The sequence below is a fragment of the Calypte anna genome, chromosome 1 (assembly GCF_003957555.1).
Source record: "Calypte anna isolate BGI_N300 chromosome 1, bCalAnn1_v1.p, whole genome shotgun sequence".
Taxonomy (NCBI): domain Eukaryota; kingdom Metazoa; phylum Chordata; class Aves; order Apodiformes; family Trochilidae; genus Calypte; species Calypte anna.
Window position 1 is genome coordinate 83,015,141 of NC_044244.1, and position 22,291 is coordinate 83,037,431.

The window sequence follows — 22,291 nt, forward strand, 5'->3', positions numbered from 1 at the left end:
TGTTTTGAGCTGGGGAAAAAAAACTGGGTGTAAACTTGTTAAATTATGGGTATATCTGATTTTGTTGGAGGAACCGAAGAAAACTGTTCTTGAGGCAGAGCCTCAGCCCAGTACTGTATTTAGACATGTTATTTGCCTGTGTTCCCAGCTGAGAAATATATTTCACTACAAGCTTATGTCCATCTCTGGACAAAGCAGCTTGGCTTTTATGAACCAGCCTGAATCTCATCACATTCCCCTGTAAGCTGTAACTGCATGCTTAAAATTCAGTACATGGTTTGCTGATTAAGAACAGGCTGTTAGAGCAGAACACTTAAGCACCAGTAAGATGATTCTTTGCATAACACAGGCATAAAATTACTAATTAGCGAGGTCTTCGCTCCTGTATTTTTTGCTTCTAGTGTGTTAGATAAATTGGTATCAGTGGACACTCACTAAAAATAAATATTAAAATTCCAGTGATCGCCAGGAAATGCCCTGCACCGAGGTCACTGTTGCTGTTATTAACATTACAATCACAGATGTTTGTAGTGCTCAGCACTCCTTAAGGTATTCAAGTGCTGTGGGTGTCATGAAGTATTTTATCTGCATCCCTTTTATTTCATATTCCTTCTTCAAAACAAGCTGGGCAAAGTTGTTGCTGGATGTGAAAAAGGGGCACACGTGAGTACATATGCACTGTGGTGGAGTGAGGCTGGGGCTTGCCCAAACCCGTGTGTATTTCGGAGGAGAACTCCAGAGCACATGTAAAAGCACAAAATTGTTAGTATTGTGTAAAAAAACGTTTTCACACAGGTACTGAGCCAAATTCAGCCTTCAGGATGGTCAGTGGAGTCGCATCAGTTTAACCTGTGGCTGAATTTGGCTGTCAGCATTAATTTCACTAACCTGTTATTGAGTGTAAATCTTGTTAATATTTTTGTATGCACGTTTATAACCTTCGCATACTTGTTATTACAACCAGTCATTATTTCACTTGAATTGTCATTAACAAAAGCAGTAATTAAGAAATGCACACATTTTGTAAAATTGTATTCTCCGTCTTAAATACAAAATCAAAAAACCCACCTATTTTCCAGCTTCTAACGCTCCGTGCTAGAACACTACGGTTTTTTAAAAATTATTTTTAAACATTTTGCTTCTTTAAAAAAAAAAAAACAAAACAGATCGGACCTGACACCACGTGGAGCTGCGCTTCCACAATCCGGGGAAGCATCCTGGGGGAGTGTGATTCCGCGGCCGTACGGGGTGACCAGCCTGGTGTAGGTCACGGAGCTGTTTCCCGCCGCCCACCCCCGGGGCCCACGCCCACCCCCGGGGCCCACGCCCACCCCCGGGGCCCACGCCCACCCCCGGGGCCCACGCCCACCCCCGGGGCCCACGCCCACCCCCGGGGCCCACGCCCACCGGATCCGGCCGCTCCTTCCTCTTCCCGCCCTTTCCCCCGGCGTTCGAAACCAAAACCTGCGCGGTACCAAGGGAGCGGCGGTGTTGGCTCCGCCCCGCCTTGCCCCGCTCCGATTGGGCAGCCCGCAGGCCCTGTGAGGTGATTGGCTGATTTGAAGGGTGGGCGTGGCTGTTGCCAGCCGGCCATGGAGGTTGTGCGGTGCCCGGAGCACGGTGAGGGGCTGCGGGGAGGGGAAAGGGTGTCCTGGGTATGGCGGGGTTCCGCTCTGACCGGTTCTCCCCTCCTCCGCCCCGCAGGGTCCCTCTGTCACCTGAAGACGGGCGTCCGCGATGGCCCCAACAAGGGGAAGAGCTTCTATTTGTGCGGGGGGCAGCCTCCGGCGCTCTGTGGCTTCGTCCTCCCGGCGCCGTGAGTGCGGGGCTGGGGGCGAAGGGGGGAAACACACGACTGGTTAGAGGGAAGTTCAGTGCCACGTCAGCGGTCGTAGACTTTTACTTTTTGTTATTTTTCTTTTTGAGAAAATCTTCCAAGTATTTTGTCCCTAGTAACTTTATTATTATTATTATTACTATTATTATTATTATTATTATTATTTATTTTTCACTCGTTTCTGTTACCTGGGCATCTTTCCTTGTCTTTATTCTCCCTTGTTTTCATCTCCTCTTTTCAGTATTCCTGTTTCTCACTGCTTGATCCACGAGGGATGCGTGGTGGAGCTGCAGTTCCTGGTTGAGCTGCAGGACAGAGATGAATACCAGTAAGTTCAGTAAGTGGAAACTTAAGTTTGTTCATAGAATCAGCCAGGTTGGAAAGGACCTCTGAGATCATCAAGTTCAATCCTTGTTGTGCAGGTTTGAACATTTGGAATTGCTCAGTGGTGGCAGACTTTCAGTTTGCTGCTAAAATTGAGGCCTTCATATTTCAAAATATGTTTTTCATAATATTTCAAAATACTGTTTTTATTAACAGTTGCATTCAAGAGTATAAACTTAAGGGATGAGGTAATGTTTGTTTTTAATAGAATTGAACATGGCTTTTTGGTTGGGTTCTTCCCAGACTCAGAATAGTTGCGTTAAATCCACCAATTTTAATTCTGATACAGTTCTTGCAGTAGTCCTGGTTGTCTACCAGATCTGAAAAAAATTACATCCAAAGCATTTTAGAGGTGCTTTAAAGGTGAGATGGCCTCTGCAGCATAACTAAAAGAATAACTTCTTTCCTTACACCTTGAATTCATAGGACACTTCTGAGGCTCAGAACGTAGAAAATATTTTGCCTGAGCACTTTTTTATTGCTTAAATTAAATGAACAACCCAAAACCCAACCCTGGAAATCTGTATCTGGAGAGTAATGTTTTTGTAAAAATCAAAAATAGCTTTGTTGCCAATGTGCATGGCCTTTTACTTTGCAGAAGCCTGAATGTAACGTGCAGATCAAGAAAACTTGTCTGTGATGTTTCTGGTTTGTAATGAATGCCCAGACTTCTTTTGCTGCTTCTGCCAGTTCATATCTTGTTTTACTCTTTGGTAGGTTGTTTTATCGATGCTTTGAAAGTAAGTTGAATGGGAAGAAGTGGTGTGGGAGCATCCCATGGCAGGTATGAATTTTTCATTTGTTTTATAGTATCAGCTTATTCCAGCATGACCTTTTGTTCTGTGTACTGTAATCACCTTTGAGAGTATGTAGGAGGAGGGTTTGTATTTTCTATCTGAAAAGCCTGCTGTCCTCCAAATGAAACTTCTCTTACTTCTAACTGTGAGAAGCAATCAATGTTCTTCAGTCTTAAAAGAGACCTGGGTTTGTTCTCTGGCTGTCCTCTTTTATTGAGGATGATCCTGTTGGGACTTGATCTGCAAAAAACATGGGAGTGGTAAAGAAAGCAGTAACAAGGCAGTTTTGTTTTGTTTTCTTTGTAAACTGTTTCTCCTGATCCTGTTAAAACATTAGGAAATATTATGTTTGTAAAGAAGTCTTGTTTGAGATGATCAGGTTGTGTGCTTTAATTATTTATACATTAGTGTTTACTCACTTGAATGTCTTGCAGGATCCAAAAGCTGCCAAAGTGTCAAAAGTCTTACAATCCAATACCAACACAGCACCTCTCTTCAATCCCAGTGGCCAAAGAAATCCATTTAAAGTTATAGACAAGAACTGTGAACCATCATCCGGGAAACAAATTAAGCAAGGAAACGAAGGTGACAGTAAAACAAAAGGAAAAAAAGAGGAGAAAGGAAGCATGCTGGTATCACATAAAGAAAAGGAATCACCCTCTGATTCCTCCATAGAAAAAGAACCTCTAGAAGGGCTGAAGACAAAAAAGAAGCAGTCCACAGTAAATATGTGTGATCCAGAACATAAGAAGAGTACAGTGCCTGAGTCTAAGCTTGTTTTTTCTGAGACCTGGAAATGGAAAAACACCCATTGTGAGGAAGAGAAGAATGGTGGCAGTCGCATGGAATCTAAGTCATCTGAGTGTGTGGGGAAATACACAGACTGGAGTTCAAAAAGTCATGGCAAGCATAGTGCAAGTATCAAGCCTCCAGAGGAGGAGCAGCTCAGAGAGAAAAGCTTAAAAAACTGTGGGGATAAAGAAGTCAGAGAGAGAGAATACATTGGTTGGAAGAATGGAGAAACAAAAAACACGTCTAAAGAAGATGCATTTTCCCCAGTAGTACCACAGCTGGCATTGCAACATGGGATGGGGGAAGCAGAGGCAGTGCTGTCCAAGACACAGATCATTCCAGGGTTGGAACACTCTGCTGATGAAGTTTCTGACTCTGACAGTGATGAAGTAGAATTGGTTTATTCCTCGTCATATCAAAGTAAACTTGAAAAATCAGTTGAGGGTTTGCAGTCCAGAGAGATTCCATCAGGAAAGAATATGCAGGGGACATCTTTGCCAGATGTCGTAGCGTCGCAGGACCCTAAAGCTCTTCACAACCATCTTGTATCCCAGCTGAAGCAGAAGAAGGTCATTTATTACACCTATTGTTCCTTGGTTTTGATCTATGTTCAGTGTGACTTCCCTTATGACAGGCATCAGAATATGGTATCCTCTCACAATAGAAACTTAAAAATATCTGGATAGTTTTGAAAGATGAGGCAAGGAAGGTAATTTAGCCTAGATACAGGCTGGTTGGTTTAAGTCACATATGAAACAATTACCCTTAAGGAAATACAACCTTCTGCATTTGGGGGATGCTCCATTTTGACCTGACTGAAGTTATGTCTTTATACTTAGAAAGTTATTTGCATAAGATGGAACCAGCTTCACCTTTTTAAATAACAGCTGTTTCTGATGGTCTCTCTTGGCCTTATGCAGTAAGAGTGATCTAGCCATGAAAGATCACACCAAGATGAAATAAACTACCTGTGTTTTTTTTTAATGATTGCCAATAACTGTGTTCCATCGTTTTTGTTATAAAACCCCTTGTTTGCCTAGATTTCAGAGCAGGAGCTTGGAATAAACAGTTGTAACTGTTGTTACTGTTTTTATGGAAACACGCAAGTAGGTTGAATGCTGGGTGCTTTGAGAATTTTTCAAGTTGTACAAGTCATTTGAGTACCTCTTCTCCCTGTTTCATGGAAAGGGAGAGGCCCTGCATTCTTCCATCCTTGCTAAAATACACTAATGGTTTGTTTATATTGTGCTAAAATACTATTAAATCGCATCAAATGTCACTTAAATGCTTCTGGACATTGTAGAACAGTATTAAAAAATTACTCTGGCATAGGATTAGTGATTTTAAACTTCTGATTGTTCCCTGTTGGCAGAGAGCTTGGTAAGCACACTCAGGTTTTGATTCTTTTTTTGTATTGCAGAGCACATTGGCTTCAGTGAACACCCAGATGCTGCCAGACAAAGGGGAACGGTTATTAAAGCAAGTGCAGGATTTGGAATCTGCCCTCGCTGCCTTGAAGTTTTCAACATCAGATACCACTGAAAAAGGTAGGGCTAAATTTTTTTGCCCCAAAACTCTGCAAAACAGTTTGTCTTACTATAGTTGCTAACATTAAGGAAAAGTAGCATAAACTAATGTATGGCACGTAGTCTGTATGAAGTTGGTTTGTTGAGATGCATTGAAGATGGAAGTTATTAGTTGCAAAGTGTGTATCTGGGAGGGGATGAATGAAAAAACTCAAGTGTTTGCTATGAAGTATGGTGGCTTTTCAAGAGTTTTCTCCCATTTTTAGGACCCAAGGCTAGTTGTGTTTCAAGCTTTGGCTTCTTGAATAAGGCAGATTTCTCTCCAAGAATTTGCCAGTGAAATGTGAACTTCCACTTTGTTGCAGTATGGAGCGATCCTGCTGATTAATGTTTTGGCTGCTGTGCCTGTTACCAGATAAAAGATTAGCATCTCCCAGTGCACTGTTCCAGTAAAGTGATTTCCTAATTCTATGAATTAATTAGTATTAATCACTTGTGGAAGAGAAGCATTTTGTTGAGTTACCTGTATTTTGTAATCATAATATCAAATGTGTTGAAGAAAAGATCCAGTTTAACAACTCTGGAAACTGATGATCTCTAGCAAGGAAGTAGTAACTCATAGGCCACCACACACCAGTCCCAATGTCTTATACAGTATCTGATTTTAAGCAAGACAGACCTTTCTAGGAAGGTGAGAAAAGCTGATTATTTCTTGGCCCATTTGTTCTTGAGTGTTTTGATAGTTTTTGTGACCAAAACATTGACAAGAAAGATGTTTCTGAAAGGAATAAATCCTCGGAGTGCACTGACCTTGCATCTGTGCTAGTTTGATCACAGCTGTAAAGTTCATTGTTGCTCTAAACCACAAATTGAAGCTTAAGCTGACCTGTTTTGCCTGTCATGTAGGAACAAGCTAAGCACATTCATATTAATAGCTGCAGTGGCTGAGGTGATGCAGTAACCTGCTACTATGCTGTTAGATCCATGTGACCACTTAATATTTTGCAAGCAGACTCTTAGGCAAAACAAAGGCTTTTCTCTTGGCTGAAACACAAGGCTCTGAGGTGCATTGTGGAGACTTTTCAACCTGTGATTCTTTTTTTCTTAAGGGGAGGATACCACAAGCAGCGGTTGCCGTGAGGAGTCTTTGCCTTACCCATTATCCAGGCCAGGTGGTACAAGGTTGATAATGCCCCTTCCATTCAAGGATCCCACAGCAGGGACCTCTTCAGTCTCACACAGTCACCCCTCTGCTGCTGTTGCTTTGGGCTCCAGTGAATATTATGGCCGCAGTTGTGGAAGTAAGTACAGAAAGACTTCTTTAAAAAAAAAAAAAAATCCACAGCTGAGGACTTTCTCTGAAATAATGCTACTACTTTTGGATATATATGAAGGTACTAAAACTTTTTTGTTACTGTGAGCTACATACTGCCCCCCGGGCATCAATAGCCACTGAGAACAATTTCTGAGATAAAAGATCTTGGGAAAGTTAGCTTTGTAAACACATCTTATGCATTATGCTATATCTTTCCAGTGAATTCTGGTGTGCAGAATCTCTATGGAGGAAGAATGACAGAAGACCGAAACAAAGCTGTACACAGTGCCATTAGGGAGGCTATTAATTATCTTCACAAGTCTCTAGAATCCTGTCCGACAGAGCAGACAGCAGCTGAAGATCCCTCTGGGTTGAAGGTGCGTTGGAGAGGATGGAAGATGTCGTGCTGATAACATAAGTGTAATATCTGGGTGATGGTCCAGGGCATCCCATCCTTTCACACTTTGGAAGCATTTTGTTGTTTACATCCTGCTGAATGGGGATGCTCTAATTAATATCTGTTCATGGGAGTTGCTTCAAATTTCCAATACTGATGTTCTACCTTCTTGCTGTGGTGTCTTCAGAATATTTAGTGCTCAAATGAAGTATTAATGCCTCAGATGTAGTAACCCTCAACCATATGTTTGCTCTTGACTGGCAGAACAGAGGCAGGTCTCTAGCAAGGCTGAGAATCTTCTTATTGTTCCTTTCTCCTAGTTAAGTCTCCCAATGAGCTATAAGAAATAATCTTTTTAAAAAGTGATGATTGAGTTCATGCAACATGAAATGCTGGAGTCATCTGTTTGATCTGCCAGAAAGCAGCTCTTATCTGTCAGGTGGTGCAGAACCTTTAGGTGAGGTTATGTGCAAGCAGCTGGAAGGCACATGCCTCTACAAGATGTTATTTAACTTGTCAGCTCCTCTTGGGACCTTTTCAGTCCCGGAGAAGGCCATTTAATGTCTAATGATGATAGTCCCTCTTCCAGTCTTTTAATTGTCTCTAGAGGTCCTAGACTTGGTGAAAAAAGGGGAAGTGTTCTCGATCCTTCTCCTTGACAGGGATGCCTGTTGTGAGCAAGGTAGGTTTGGGCAGGTTTTCTACCTGAAGAAGAGGTCTTTGCATGCAATGTTTTTGGAGCACTACGAAGGTGCCAGGTTGGTTTGTGCATAAAGCGTTAGCGAGGCTTCCTATGGTACTAGTGACCTGTTCATGTGGGGAAAGAACAGGTAGGTCAACTCTTTTCAGGAAGATTGTAGTAGGACAGTTTGACTGGGTAATTTGGGACAGAAGGAAGCACAAGTGCCTGAAATTTGCAAGATATTTCCTTAAAATTCTCTGTCTTGCCCTCTCAGGTTCCACTGCTGCTTCATCAAAAACAAGCACTCGCATGGCTACTCTGGAGAGAGAGTCAGAGGCCATGTGGAGGAATTCTGGGTAAGCAACAGAACGGGCAAGAGTATTTTGGGGAGCAGATTTATGGCAGCAACACCTTGGCATGTAACTTACTCTGAGGCCAATAACTTTCTTTTTATAGTCATGTCAAGGGGATTGTTATTCTGTACCCTTTGATTAATTAAAGCTGTTAACCCATTGCTAAATTATTTCCTGAAATGGTCAGACTTGTACTTTTATTTCCAGGACTCCTCAGGACAATTTCTGTTGCAGGATTTACCTCAGTGTAGATCTGGGCTAGATCACTTTTGCAGCTCATCCCACCTTCTGTCTGTCTTTTTCCAGCGGATGACATGGGCTTGGGGAAGACTCTTACAATGATTGCTCTCATTTTGGCCCAGAAGCAGCTGAAGACAGAGAAAACAAAGGAGAAATTAGAAATACAGCTATCAAAAAATGGTACAGAATTAATTCCATTATACAGTACATACATTGTGATGCAGTGCCACTTGAAATGGCTTAAGTATTACAAGCTAATTACTTCTTAGAACAAGAGATACTATCTGTACTCACTTCCCATCTGTAGGACCATTTCAATGCATCCCTTCAAGGCCTTTCTTTTGATTAGTGTCATTTGCTTTTCCATTGGATGTGTCAAATTTCTTAACCGATTCCTTTATATTGTTTTGGGATTTATTTTTTAATTGGTTAGTGTCTTTAACCAGGTTAAGCCAGCATATGCTGCTTTCAAAAAAGTTTCAGATTTTTCAATGTATGTGTAATTTTCATCGTATAAGGACTTCAGTAAGTTACTATGCACCTCCCTTGACTTATTTATTTATTTATTCTTCATACAGTTACTTATATTTTTATAAAGGATGTTAAGCCTTTTTAGAGGGTATTGTTCTGTGTTCACAACCTATCACTTTCTCCATCCTCATTGAATCAGTTTGACTACTTTTTTCTGTTTTGCCAAGTTTACTGAGGATGTATTTGTTTTTCCTGTGTGGTTTGAAATTATAAAAATTCTGTCTTCTAGAACAAAAAAGAAGCATTTCTCTAGAACTGTATTCTCAGGAGAGATCAGGGTAGTTCTTGAATTCTAGCTTTTCAGCTTATCCCAAAAAATGCACAGTGAAACTGAGTGGAAAACAAGTGGCACTTCAGTGTTTAAGTTTTTTTCTACCTAGAACTAATAGTCTTTAGGAATGCTGTGTCAAGATGTGTACTTCTCAAACTGTGTTTGCAGGACAATTGGACTGATCTTCTGAATTGTTGTGACTTTCTGACAGTTCTTTGTTATGGTGTGATGTGAAGACATTGAAACCTGTCTGCAATATTTCCCTGCAGATTCCACTATTATCCCTTCATGCAGCACTTTAATCATTTGTCCTGCATCCTTGATCCATCACTGGAAGAAAGAGATTGACAGGCACGTGGGCTATGGCAAACTGAGGGTGTATTTGTACCATGGGCCAAACCGAGACAAACATGCAGAGGCGTAAGTGCTAAATCATAAATATGACCAAGAAAACTGAAAAATTATGTAGTGGGAGACTGTGCATATCAGAAATTCAGTGGCTTTATAACAATGGAAGAACCTGAAGTACAAAAATGGGGAGGATCCAAGAGATAGGCTGATGTCTCTGCTGTCAAGGTGTCTACAGCAAAACTGTAAAGGCCTGTAATGATGCTGAGTAGTTCTGGAGCAGGCTGCTGGTGTTCCTGATAACAACAACAAAAAAAAGTTGTATGTTCTCTGAAACATCTCTTGCAGGGATTGCCAGTGGCAACTTTTCTGATGCTTGTGCTTCATGGTTGGTTTTTTATTTTTTTTATCAGCTGTATATATAAATCAAAAAAATTTCTACACCTCTTTAGGCCATGCTGAGCAGGATTTCTAGGTACCAAATTCTAAGTAGTGTTTATCTCCTGCGGAGTGCATTCTATACAATTGTCTATTACCACCTTGAGCTTGCTGTTTACTGTCACTGTCCATAAAACAGGAACTGTGTGTCCTTCCTGTTTGATACGCTGATATGAAGGTCTATTTCCTGTAAAACTGCACTGCAGCTCTCATAGAACTGGGTTCTTAAACCTTGAGCATGCATTTTGTCTTGCCTTGCAAAATTAATTCTTCAGCTGTTCTTATTTCTGATTACTGCTTTCCCTTTGTGCAGGCTCTCTCAATATGATGTTGTTGTCACAACCTACAGCCTTCTCTCCAAAGAAGTTCCCACAAGAAAAGAGGAGGGAGAAGTCCCTGCTGAGGACTATGACGTGGGGGTGAGAAGCTACATGGTTGATGGAGGATTTCCTTAATGCTTTGTTCTGAGGTGTTGCAAGCAATTAAACACCTTAGGCTACAGTGAGAAGCAGGTTGAATTATTTTTTTTCCCCACTAAGCCCCCTGTTGAATTTGCAGAATAAAAATAAAGTGATGAGAAGTGCTGTGAAGTGCAGAAAGAAAATGGAGGAAAACATTCAAAATTAATCTGTTCTGTAACAGTATAGAATAAATGAGGTTTCTGATACTTTAAAGTGACATTAATGCTTCAACCAGCAAAAAGCACCACAAGGAGATTCTATTGGTTCCTTTATGGTCTCACCTCAAAAGAAGGCAAGATTTATCACTGCACTCTTAATACTATTTCTTAGGACATGACAATTTACTCAATCTGTCAGGCTCAGGTTCTGTGTCTGGTTGAACTGAGCCTGTGGGCAGCTTACATGCTGCATTCTTGAAAAAACAGCAGTGAATATGTTAGGCTATGAAAATAACAAAGTGATTGCTGACTGAACTTCTCTAAGAGTGGAAGTAAATATTTGTATTTTTTGAGAAGTCCTGGAAATAAAAATACAAGTCTGACCACTTCAAGGTATGATTTAGTAGTGGGTTAATATCTGTAATTAGTCAAAAGGCACAGAAAAACAACACAGAGGAAAAACAACAGTGGAAGTTGCCTTTCTGGTCGATAATTTTGTTTCCCACATCTGCACAGACCTAAGTGTAACTCTTAAATCAAACAGGCCTTTGAATTTCCTGAAACTTCACGGTGGCATCTGTAAAACTATAGAGAGATCAGAGTGATTGTATGTGGTCCTTGGTCCCATCCTAACAAAATTTTACTGATACAGAATGCTTCTTGCAAAGAAAGAGGTGATAAAATTTTAAAAAACAGCAAAATATTAGAAATTGTTAAGAACAGGCAAACATTAACTTCTTTGGCCTATACATTTTCATGGAAGCTCTAGAGAGATGATTTTTTTGAGAGCATCTCTTATATGGCAGTAAGCTCAGATTACTGCTGACTAACATAAAGAAAGGGGTTCTTGCTGGAAAAATACATTTTCTTGTGGCTCAGAGATTCTAGGAAGGTTATTGCTCCGTGTTATGAACAGTTTGCTTTTCTTTCAGAGTGGGTCATCTCCTTGTTCTGCTTTGCTCAGAGTGGCCTGGGCTCGAGTTATATTGGATGAAGCTCACAATATTAAAAACCCAAGGGTTCAAACCTCTATAGCTGTGTGCAAACTGAGAGCCAGTGCCAGGTGGGCAGTCACTGGGACACCAATACAGAACAACTTATTGGACATGTACTCTCTCCTGAGGTGAGCTGACTGCACATGAACACATGGATAGGGCTCCAGTTCCAGTAATTCTTTGCTGATGAAATGCTAAGGTCATTCCTAAGCTTGAAAGGTTTCTAAGATGTGTGGATGTGAGTTATAATAATAATACTTCAGGCACTGGATTGCAAAGGCTGTGGCTGAGGCATTGCATAAGGCTGACCATTCGTCTGCTGTTGCATGCAGCTATTCTGCTTCTATGGAGGACAAAAGGAATATTACTTCAGATCTCCTTTGTCTCAAAGATTAATATCCACAAAACATTGGTTAATGACCAGAAGTTAGGTATAATAATCTGTATTCCTACCAGGGCAGCCTGGGAAGACCATACTAAAGCATGGTGAAGGACAGGGTGAAAGCTTTAGCTTCTCTGAGCTGAGTGGTAAACAGATTCTCATTGTTGAGGGGGGAAAGATTATGAAGGGTGTTGGAGAACCAGAGAGAATGTGCATTTGAAATGAATTCTGGATAACTGAAATTAAGTTTCTAGTAAGAGGTATGAGATTTTGAAATAACAAATTATTATGCTTTTTGGCAAGTGCCTCTGTATCTTGGTGTCATTCATTTGCTGGTGATGGTTGAGACGTAATGAGATAAGAGAAAGTGACAGGTACAGAATCAGAAAGATTCTTTCATGGTGTTAATGATGGTGAGACTTCAGCAAATGAGTTATTGACAATATTACACTGGAAGTATTTTGTTGCTCCTAGCATGAACACTATTTGAAAATGGCTTGTTTTGGATAGCAAGGAGTTTGGCTCTGGTCACTCAGGAGTAACTGAAGAGCTCTCCTTCCCTTTTGGTATGTCTTCTTCCTTCCTGTTGTAGGTTTCTACGTTGCTCTCCTTTTGATGAATACAAAGTGTGGAAGTACCAAGTAGCTGACAACACAAAAAAGTGGGGAGAGAGGCTAAGCCTCATAACCAGGAGCCTCTTATTACGGAGAACTAAGGACCAGACAGATTCAGCTGGCAAGCCCTTGGTAAGAATCTCACACTCCAATTAGACAATTATTCCCTTGCTTTCCTTCCAGCAGGCAGTTAGTTTTTTACATACGTAAATTTATTAATGGGTGGGTTTTCCTGTCTGCTCTAGTCAGTTGAGCAAGAGGAGTGAATGCCTGTGGGATGCTTTGTTATCCAGGAAGCAGAAATATTCAGATTAATTAATTAAACTTTCTGGTTATAAATCACATGCAGACAAAAGTGTTAATTGCTAGTACATGTCCAGATAGTTCAAAGTTAGCCTAGGTCTCTGGGCTAGCCTAGATCTCTGAGAATCTAAGCTGCTGCATGTCAAATGGATCTCATGTATGCCGGGGCATTGGCTTTCTTTATAATAATTTTTGGTGTGTCTGTAAGCCTTCCCAAAGTATAGTTTTGGTGTACTGTGATTCTAACTGAGGAACTGAGATGCTACTTTTACAATACAAGAAGTTAATCCCTCCGTGGCAGCTACATGACAGTCCATACTTAGTTGGTCATGGCTTTTGTAACTGGAAGATTTGGAGTAAAGATTTTTATCTTGAGTGTCAACCAGGCTACTTGGTGTTCTGTGAGTATCTATGTTGTGTCACAGTTGCATTAACACAAATAACTTAAATGAAGAAACAGCTATCTTCTGAGACTTGGAACACTGTGTTAAATACTGGAATGCTGGTGTTTGTGGTGCTGTATAAGATTGTTGCACGATGTCCATCTGATACCATGTGTTTTTACTTCAGGTATCTCTGCCCCAGCGTAGCACACAGTTGCATCAGTTAAAACTTTCAGCAGAGGAACAGTCAGTGTACAATGTGCTCTTTGCAAGATCCAGGTATGAATGTGGCTAGAGATAGGGTATCTTGTGGTTTTGTTTATTACTGGTATTAAGAACGGGAAAGAAGTCCACTTTTGGTGGGAAGAGCTTTTGGAGAAATTCCTGTTATTTTTTTCTCTTTCTGACTACCTGTCAAGCATGTTTAAAAATGCATTGCCTATTCTGATAACAATTGAAACGGATTAATTTCTTTTCTCCTGTATGTTCATGCCCTGTATGAGCTTGTATCAGCAAGGTGTGTCAGCACCTGTAAAGCAGAAAATGCGTCTTTTTTGTTCTGTGATGTCTGTACAACCAGAAATTACACTGGCTTCTCCAGATAGCTGTATTGCAAGGCAGCGTCGCTTTGTGTTCTCCTAGGGTCTCTTTCAGCAGTGTTGAAAAAGAGTGCTGTAAAGAGTCTTCCTTCCTTTAAAATATACATTTAAAGATGTCCTTTTGTTATGAAGAATGTTACCCTTTGGGCCCTGGCTCCTATTATACAGAAGGCATTCCAATATGCAGTCTTGCTGCCTCTTGTATTTTCTGAAATGGATCTTGATTTTAGTATTCAAGTTAAACAAAGCATTTTTTTCTGTAATTTTGTAAGTAAATTATATCTTCCTTACTTTAAATATTTCAAGAACTTGCTTGTTAAGCTCGGATCCCTCTTGCCTTTTTTCCTGCTGTAAATCCCACAGTCTTTGTCTTGTTTTTTCAGGTCAACACTACAATCCTACCTAAAGAGACAAGAAGAGAAAAATGAAGGCAGGGAGTATGCTGGTGGTAACCCATTTGAAAGAGGTTTGAGCACACCCTTCTCTAAAAACATTGTAGAGTGATAAGGAGGGGGAATAGTCCTGGACGCATGGGGTCAAGACTTAGAAATTCTTTGGATAATGCTCCCCTGATGTTACAAAGAATCCTGTCACAGTATTGCAAAACTGTGTTCTTACTGTTTTGGCTCTAGGCAAACTTCTTAATCTCCCTGGCTCTAAAATTCCCTTCTGAAATAAAGGTCTAATTGCTCATAGGAGAGATGTTAATATTAGTAGAATATATGTAGTGCTCTGACTTATGTTGTGCAAGGGGTTTGGCTTTGGGTTTTTTTTGTCTGTAGGGTTTGATGGGTTCCTATGTTAAATCAGGTTTTGCTTACCTTTTGGTTTTTGTCTCTCACTGATGAAACTTTTGCTGGAGGTGGCTGGGCAGGGCTTGAAGTGCCTCCAAGAGCTCTTAATGTTTTGTCTTCCTTCCTTGGCAGTTGCACAAGAGTTTGGAGTCAGTCAAAATGAATTTATAGCAGGCTCCCAAAGTGCCTCCCAGATCTCAAGTACTGTCCATGTCTTGTCCATGCTGTTGAGACTTCGTCAGTGCTGCTGCCATCTCTCTTTACTGAAAGTGGTAATTGCATTGTATTGTACTGATGTAGGGGTTTTGTGGGGATTTTAAGTGTTTAAGTAAGTTAACAGACTTTATAACACACTTGCATCTCTTAATTAGGGGTGTACTCACTGAGCCATTTTTAGGACTTGTGTTTTACAGCCCAAGAGGTTTTAGTTGGATGTGCTCCTATTGAAGAGTTCCCCAGCATGACCTATGTGAGCAGCTATGTTTTAAAAAAAACATTTATTCAGAAAAAAAAAAAAAGAGAATTTTAGTGGCAAAAAACTCATCTCAACCTGGTCTTGAAAAGTGTGGAAGTCCATAGGTGTGGCCTATTTCAAAGGCTTGTGTGGTGGAGAGCTTTGTAAGTGCTTTGACTGAAGTTGCCTTGCATGAAGTAGACTTTCAGGAGTTTTTGCTCTGTCATATAAAGCAGCTGTAGAATAGGTCCAGATACTAAGGGAACAGGCTGGTATTTATCTTCTAACATCTTTAACCCTATAATTGTTAAATGCTGTGGGGAAGGGGGAATCTGAGGAGACTGGATGACAGAATATTACTGAGCTCACATGCTTTCCCTACACTGCCCCTTCTTGAGACAGAGTAAGAGGCTGTTGGTCTGACCCGGTAATGCTTCTGAACAGTTCTGTCTTCATATTGCATAGCTTCCTTCAGACCCACTGTCCTCAGCAGACATCGTACAGGCTGTGAATCATTACTGAATTTGATCTCAGGCTTGAGCATGATCCTTTGTTATATTGCATTGTTTACCACAGGCTCTGGACCAAATGAACTTGAACAATGAAGGCCTTTCCCTCTCCATTGAGGAAGAGTTTAGTGCTTTGACCCTATCCGAGCTCCAGAATCATGATCACAAGTCAACAGTCTACCTCAATGGCACAGCTTTTAAAACTGATATCTTTCAAATCACCAGGGAGAGCACCAAGGTATTCTGATGGTGGCTTCTTACCTTATTTAACAAACTTGGGTTTCACCACTTTGCCTTTTATGTTGGTAATGAATTGTTACACCTTGGTGATTTCAAATCAGGCTAAGCTGTCAATATAGGTGGTATGAGGTGAGTAGATGATAGTCTACTGAACCCCTTCTGGGAAGGCTCCAATTTAGCAGGTGTTAATGGTTACTTCTAATAAAGCTGAGAGAATCTGACTGTGCTGAAAAACTGCTAGTGAAAATCTTGAGCACTCAACTCGCACATGTTTAGAAAAGTATGCCTATAAGAGCATGGTGCTTGTGAAGAGCTAAAAAAATTGGGATGGCAGCAAGAGGAGAGGTGTCAATAACTTCCATTCCCAGGAAGATTGCATTCTGTAAACATGCTTGTATGGTTTAATTTCTTAACTCTGTTCTCTATGTTGGGTGGGAGCTTTCTTATTAATGACTATTAAAATATCTTGAAAGTTTGAGTATGGAAGAAATTACAGTTGAAGAGTTATTTTGATAACTTACTATTGTAGTGTAGAATAGGCAAGCATGAGCTGAACTGTGACAGCAAGCAGACTTTTTTTTTTCCCCATGCAGATAGCTCATCTCTTGGCTGAACTGAAAACCCTTCAGAATCACTCTGAGTCTCAAAAAAGGTTAGTAGACATGTCCTTTTCTTTAGTCAAAGCAACAGAGAGAAGCATGTCCCTTGACAGCAGCAGAAGTAGCTTAAAACAATTGAATACAAGACTTACAGTATGGTAAGATAGTGACAGCATTGCAGCAGTTGTAAGCTGATTGTGAGAAAAAAATCTAAAATAAAAAAGTGTAGCTTGAGAAGCAGGACTCCTCACTATGTCTCTGCACCAGACTGCAGTGATACAGGGTTTTCTGCTTCATTTTGTTACAGTGTAGAATGCATTTACAGGTGTATGGATACAGAGTGGTTGCACTGGTGTTTTGCTGGGGGTGGGTTGGAAGGGTAAGTCCTGTTCTTGGGCAACTCCAGATTTGTACCATATGTAGAAAGCTTTTTTCCAGAATCTTTTGTAAAAAGCATTCCCACTATAAGAATGGGAACACCAACATGACTTTTGTTCCCTACCAAAAAGATACAAAACAAATTATTACCTCCCAAACTCCTTAATCGAAGAAATGTGAAAAGTGAGAGGCCCAGGGGAACCCAAGTTTGGTGTTGATATTGGTTCATTTTATAGAAAAAGCTCACAATTACGATTGCTAGTTGGCAATGTAAAACCCCAAAATAGAAGTGAAAGAATTAATCTGTCTGAAGCAGGTTCTACCATTGCACCTACAGGTGAATCTGTTTCTGAATTGGGAAGGGAGTTGGCTCCAGTTTGCAGTGGGGAACAGTGCCTGAATCAGTCTCCTCTTGGGTGGAACACTGTAATAACCAAACTGTACAGGACACACAGAACTTGTTCTAAATTCCCTTTTCTGTCTCCAGTGTTGTTGTGTCTCAGTGGACAAGTATGTTAAAAGTTGTGGCTGTGCACCTCCAGCGCCTAGGGTTGAAGTATGCAACAGTGGATGGCTCTGTCAATCCTAAACAGAGGATGGATGTGGTAGAAGAGTTCAACAACAATCCCAAGGGGCCTCAGGTATACAGGCAGGGCAGAGAAACAGTTACTGGTGCTGTTTTGAGCAGCTGTGATACTGACTTTATGATTCCATTTATTGGCACCACTTCCATTTGGACCTTTAGGTGCTAAGATCAGCAGGGAAAGAGGTAGCTGTAAAAACAATGTGTATCTTCTACTGGGCAGAAGCAGCTGCTTAAAAAGTTCCTTTTGATGTTAACCTTCTGTACTGACATCATCTGACTCCAAGGCTAGTTCACAGGTTGTCTGAGTCTTTGGTGTGTTCAAAGCTGTTGTGCAGAATACTGTAGAAACTTTGGTGCCAGTTAGCTCTGCTCAGAGCAGATTGGTTATTTCCAGCTCATGTCACTATGAGTGCATATGAGCTCATATATCACTTGCTTGTCAAGGAATCTGCAAGACTTCCTCAATTTTTTTCTAGCACAACAGATACTTTGTGCCAGACTGATCACTTTAAGAGAGAATAGTAGCTGAATATGTGAATGAGACCAAAATTAATTTAAGTTCCTTTCATGCTGCTATAAGGATAAGAAGATTGAGTTTGGGGTGAGAGAAGTCAGTGTTGCACACTTCCAAAATAAGTCACTTTGACTTCTTACATTTTGGAGAGGTCTCTTTTTTTTGAATACTGATTAACTACAGTGTTTTGACTCTTCTAGATTCTACTCTAAAATTTTGTCTAGGGTAGGGAAGCTTGCCAGGTGACTAAAGAAGTCTGAATGTGAATTCATGGTTGTCCTGGAACACTTTGATCTGAATACTGATGATTCAGTGGTTTAGGAAGGACAAGCTGTCTCCTTTAAGGATGGATCTGTGACTGGAAGTGGAGAATGTGGTGCCCTAGCTTGTTTTCTTTGCTGGATTTCTTGAGCAAACAGCTATCTACAAAAGAGATAGTTCTCCTCCTAGCTTTGAACTTTAACAAAGGAAAATTTCTGCCAACTATATATAAATAGTTGACCCCTTAGAACCCCGATCTTGTTTAAAGTACCATGCCATGAAAGTAAGTAGTAAACATATATAGCAAGTGTCTCTGTCCTTAATTTAATTCTTTTTCTAAAAGGGAAATCTCTAAATTGACCATCTGCTATATAGACTTTCATCTCTAGCTACTCTTTGTTTTTTTGGTTTTTTTGTAATTCTAGGTTACCTGGAAACAAAGTGAAAGGAATAGAAGGCTGTTTCAGTTCAGTTGCCTGTAATCATTAGTGTTACCTTGGAGCTGGTGCTGACTGACAACAGTGGGAACAAGAGGATACTATCAGAGAGGCTGGTCATTTGAATGGGAGGTGGAGAGAGCCTAACTTTTCAGTCCTTTCAGTAGTCTGTGAAAACTTGGGGTAATACATATGGAATGTTAAGTTGGTGCCTCTAAACCATAACTTCCATGTCCAGGCTTCTATGTCTTATATCTGGCAAGCTCCCAAACACATAATAAATATAAGCATGTTGTCTCAACATGATAAACATATGTCAGTTCAAATTAGTATGTAGAGCATGTGAAACATTTATTTTCTGGAAATGGGCTCCTTAAATTAACTGTCTTTTGGTCTTTGAAGGTAATGTTGGTCTCGTTGCTGGCTGGAGGTGTTGGCCTGAACTTGACTGGAGGAAACCACCTATTTCTCCTTGACATGCACTGGTAAAAAGATATGAAAGTTCCTTTTCAGAGGATGTGTGTAGGGCATGCTGCTTGCTTTCTCACCACATGTATTGTGACTTGTGATATAGCTGGGTTAATAGGGAAGTGTTTAGCTGAAAGTAGGGGCTAATGATTAATTGTAAAAAAACAGTCTTCTTCCAAGACACTGATTTGTTAGCCCAGTGCTCGCCACCATGAAATGTGGTTCTGTAAGGGTAAAAAAACAGAGGAGGAGAACAGCAAACAAAAGAAGCAGGTATGCAGTCTGCATCACTAAAGGGTACTGGAGATTTTGCAGTCCCCGTCTTAATTTTTTGCAGTAATGAAAATAGTACAATAATGCCTACAGGGAATTTGTCATGAAACAAACCAATTGTGTTGCATATAGTCAGTAATCAGGCATAGCTATTGTACCTTGGGGTTTTACAGAGCTATGAAGACAATGCATATGAGCTCATAATATTCATGTTGTCTCTTGAAGCTGGAATCACAGTTGGTTTTTAACTGAGTGGTGCTCATGGGAACTTGTGAAGCAAACTAAGGTGCTGCAGTACAAACCATCTGAAACTCTGAGTATCTGCTGAGTATCAGCGTTAAGGATACGCTTCTACAATACAGAAGTGATATCAACAAGTATTGCCTGTAACTGTGTGTCAAATGAGACCATTTCTTGTGTAAATATCCTCGAGGTCTCTTTCAATGGAGTTTGCCTTCATGCTTCACTTTTCTTACCAGCTACTCAGCTTTGCCTGAGTACCCACTATTGGCCAGAAATAAGTTGCAGGATAGAACAGCAGTCTAATTCACCTGACTTTGTATGGATTTGTAGCATAGTTCTACCGAGGACAAAGGGAAATCCGGTGAAGTGAAGATTGGTGATCAAGCTAGGAAGCCTAAGGTAACCTGCAAGCAGTTCAGTTTTACTTCTACAGAGCAAGAAAACAGGATGCTCTGGAGGCAGACAAATAAGGCAAGCCACAGAGGCATTGATATTTCAGTTATTCCTTCACATAAGCCCTACAGCTTTTTTTTTTTTTTTTTTTTCTCTCCTCTTTTTGCCTTGCAGGAATCCTGCCCTTGAGGACCAGGCATGTGACCGCATTTACCGAGTGGGGCAGCAGAAGGATGTTGTGATACACAGGTCAGGATCTTCCTGAGGCTGTCACTGCTCACATATTGTCTGGCTTTAGTTGATGAGACAGGGCCTCGGTTGAAGTTTGTTTCTTTACTTAAAGCTAGGCACAAGGTCTAACAGTAGGACTGGGATTTGGACATTGAGATAAAAAAGACCACACAAATGTGTTTGTGTGTGGCGCCTGCCTGCATGTTGCTGTCCCAGTAGCTATTAGTGGTTTATTTCAGCCTGTGGTTTAGTGGGAATGTCCTAAGTGTTCCCAAGAATAATTCAGGCACCAAGCCATTTCTCTTCTCTTACTGAGTAGAGATTTTTTCACTGTGTTCCCTAGGCCTATACGGTTCTGATATCACCAACATCAACATATAGAGCACTTGTAATAAGTGAAAGTGGCTTTTAGAAAAAGCATTGTAATTTTAAGTACTAAGAGGCTAGCTTAGTTGCTCTAAATGAATAGCAAATATCAAAAAAGCAAGTGGAATCTAAAATGCTATTTTGGGTATGATGCTTTTAGTATAATAGGTGCCATCGGTTATCTAGCACTCATTACAGGATTTTGTCACAGAATACTATTGCTTCTGATGACCAAAGCTGAGGCTGAAGTGCATCAGACTTCTATGTAAAATGTTTATAATGCTTAGATATGAGAACAGCTACTTTCTGTACACAGGTATATTTGTTAGTCACATAATAGGTATAACTTCTAAGCGAGATGAGTGTTTGGAAATTTACTAGGGAAGTGCTTATATAATGCTGACACTTTTTCCTAGCAGTTGAGATGCTTTGCTTTTTAGGTTTGTCTGTGAAGGAACGGTAGAAGAAAAGATTGTGGAACTCCAAAGGAGGAAGAAGGTTCTTGCCCAGCAGGTGCTGTCAGGAAAAGGCGAGGCCTTCACTAAGCTCTCTTTGGCTGATCTCAAAGTTCTCTTTGGCATATAATTATCTTTTATGATACACAATGTATCATAAGTGATTTTATACCTCCAAATAAATGGTGCAGGATTCAACAAAGGACTGCTGTTGAAGGTGATCATTTGTTTTAAACAAACAACTACATTTTTGTACCTGTGCCAGGAAGAAAAGTTTTAATACTAAAACTAGATTGTTTATCTAAAGGCTAATAAAGTTAAAAGTGTTTCAAAAATAGCTTCACTTATGAGTAAATATTAAAACCAAGCATTTGTTTGCTTCTTCATTCCTATGTATGCTTTTTAGTTAGAAAATTTTCTTTTTTCAGAACAGGAGAAGCACAGGTATAAGTGAAACAAGAGCAAGAGATAAGCATGAGGTAGGAAAGTTCAGAGTTTGGGCAGGTGTGAAGGAAGGAAACAAATTATTTTGAGCACAATGCTAAGAAGTATGTAAACTTTAGAATGGATAAGTAACAAAATGGAGGAAGATTTTAGGGAATACTTAATTTTCTCTTTTGCTTTTTAGAAGGACTTTTTGCATCTAAGTGAAAAAGTATTTTTCTACCCTGCTCAAAATACTTTCTCAAGCAGGAAGTGGATTTCTGTTATGTTCATGTGTTACAGAAACCTGATAGTTGTGGGGTTGTTTTGTTTGGGTTTTTTTCAGAGTACAAATTGTGTAAGGTTTCCTTAGTGCAAACCTTCTAATATAGACTTCCATAGATACCACACAATGTTAGAAGATGCCCCAAGATTTTAATAGTAGATGAGTTACAAGTCCTTGGTTAATGGTTTGTATTCTTTCTCCTGTCACAAGAGGTATGTGCTGGTCAGTGAAGTTTTTAGGCAAATGTTCTTTATTGGTAGCACATCTTCAATCTCCCCCTGATGGGATCTGGTGCAATTCCCCTAAGTTCTGCACTGACTGAGGTCCTTTGAAAGGTTTATTTTTAATGCTAAGTGGTAAAGCATGACAAGTTAGATCACCAGTAAGAAACTAGATGTTGGTTCCTGGATTGTCATTCACTATAGGATATGATAATAGCATTTGGTAGCCTTCTGAGCAAAGGAGAACTGTATTTACTAATCAGTAGTTCTTGCTGGTACAACAGTGCCCTATGGCTCTTTTAGTCACTTCTCTTACCTGCCTTGATATGATGTGCAAGGGAAGCTGTAGGATTA

General features: G+C 40.3%; 1 protein-coding gene across 1 annotated transcript; it reads left to right on the forward strand.

The window, feature by feature from the left end:
- The first annotated feature begins 1,578 nt into the window (after positions 1-1,578).
- TTF2 (transcription termination factor 2) lies at positions 1,579-21,193 on the forward strand. The gene is made up of 23 exons (XM_030452713.1): positions 1,579-1,620; positions 1,705-1,816; positions 2,079-2,165; positions 2,939-3,005; positions 3,453-4,379; positions 5,231-5,357; positions 6,446-6,637; positions 6,871-7,028; positions 8,005-8,086; positions 8,390-8,503; positions 9,395-9,545; positions 10,225-10,330; positions 11,463-11,653; positions 12,500-12,653; positions 13,395-13,486; positions 14,190-14,272; positions 14,733-14,872; positions 15,631-15,801; positions 16,397-16,455; positions 17,268-17,421; positions 18,981-19,063; positions 20,130-20,204; positions 20,993-21,193. Exons 1-23 carry the CDS (start codon positions 1,593-1,595, stop codon positions 21,135-21,137), a joined length of 3,498 nt encoding a protein of 1,165 aa, XP_030308573.1. The 5' UTR covers positions 1,579-1,592; the 3' UTR covers positions 21,138-21,193.
- Positions 21,194-22,291: the final 1,098 nt, after the last annotated feature.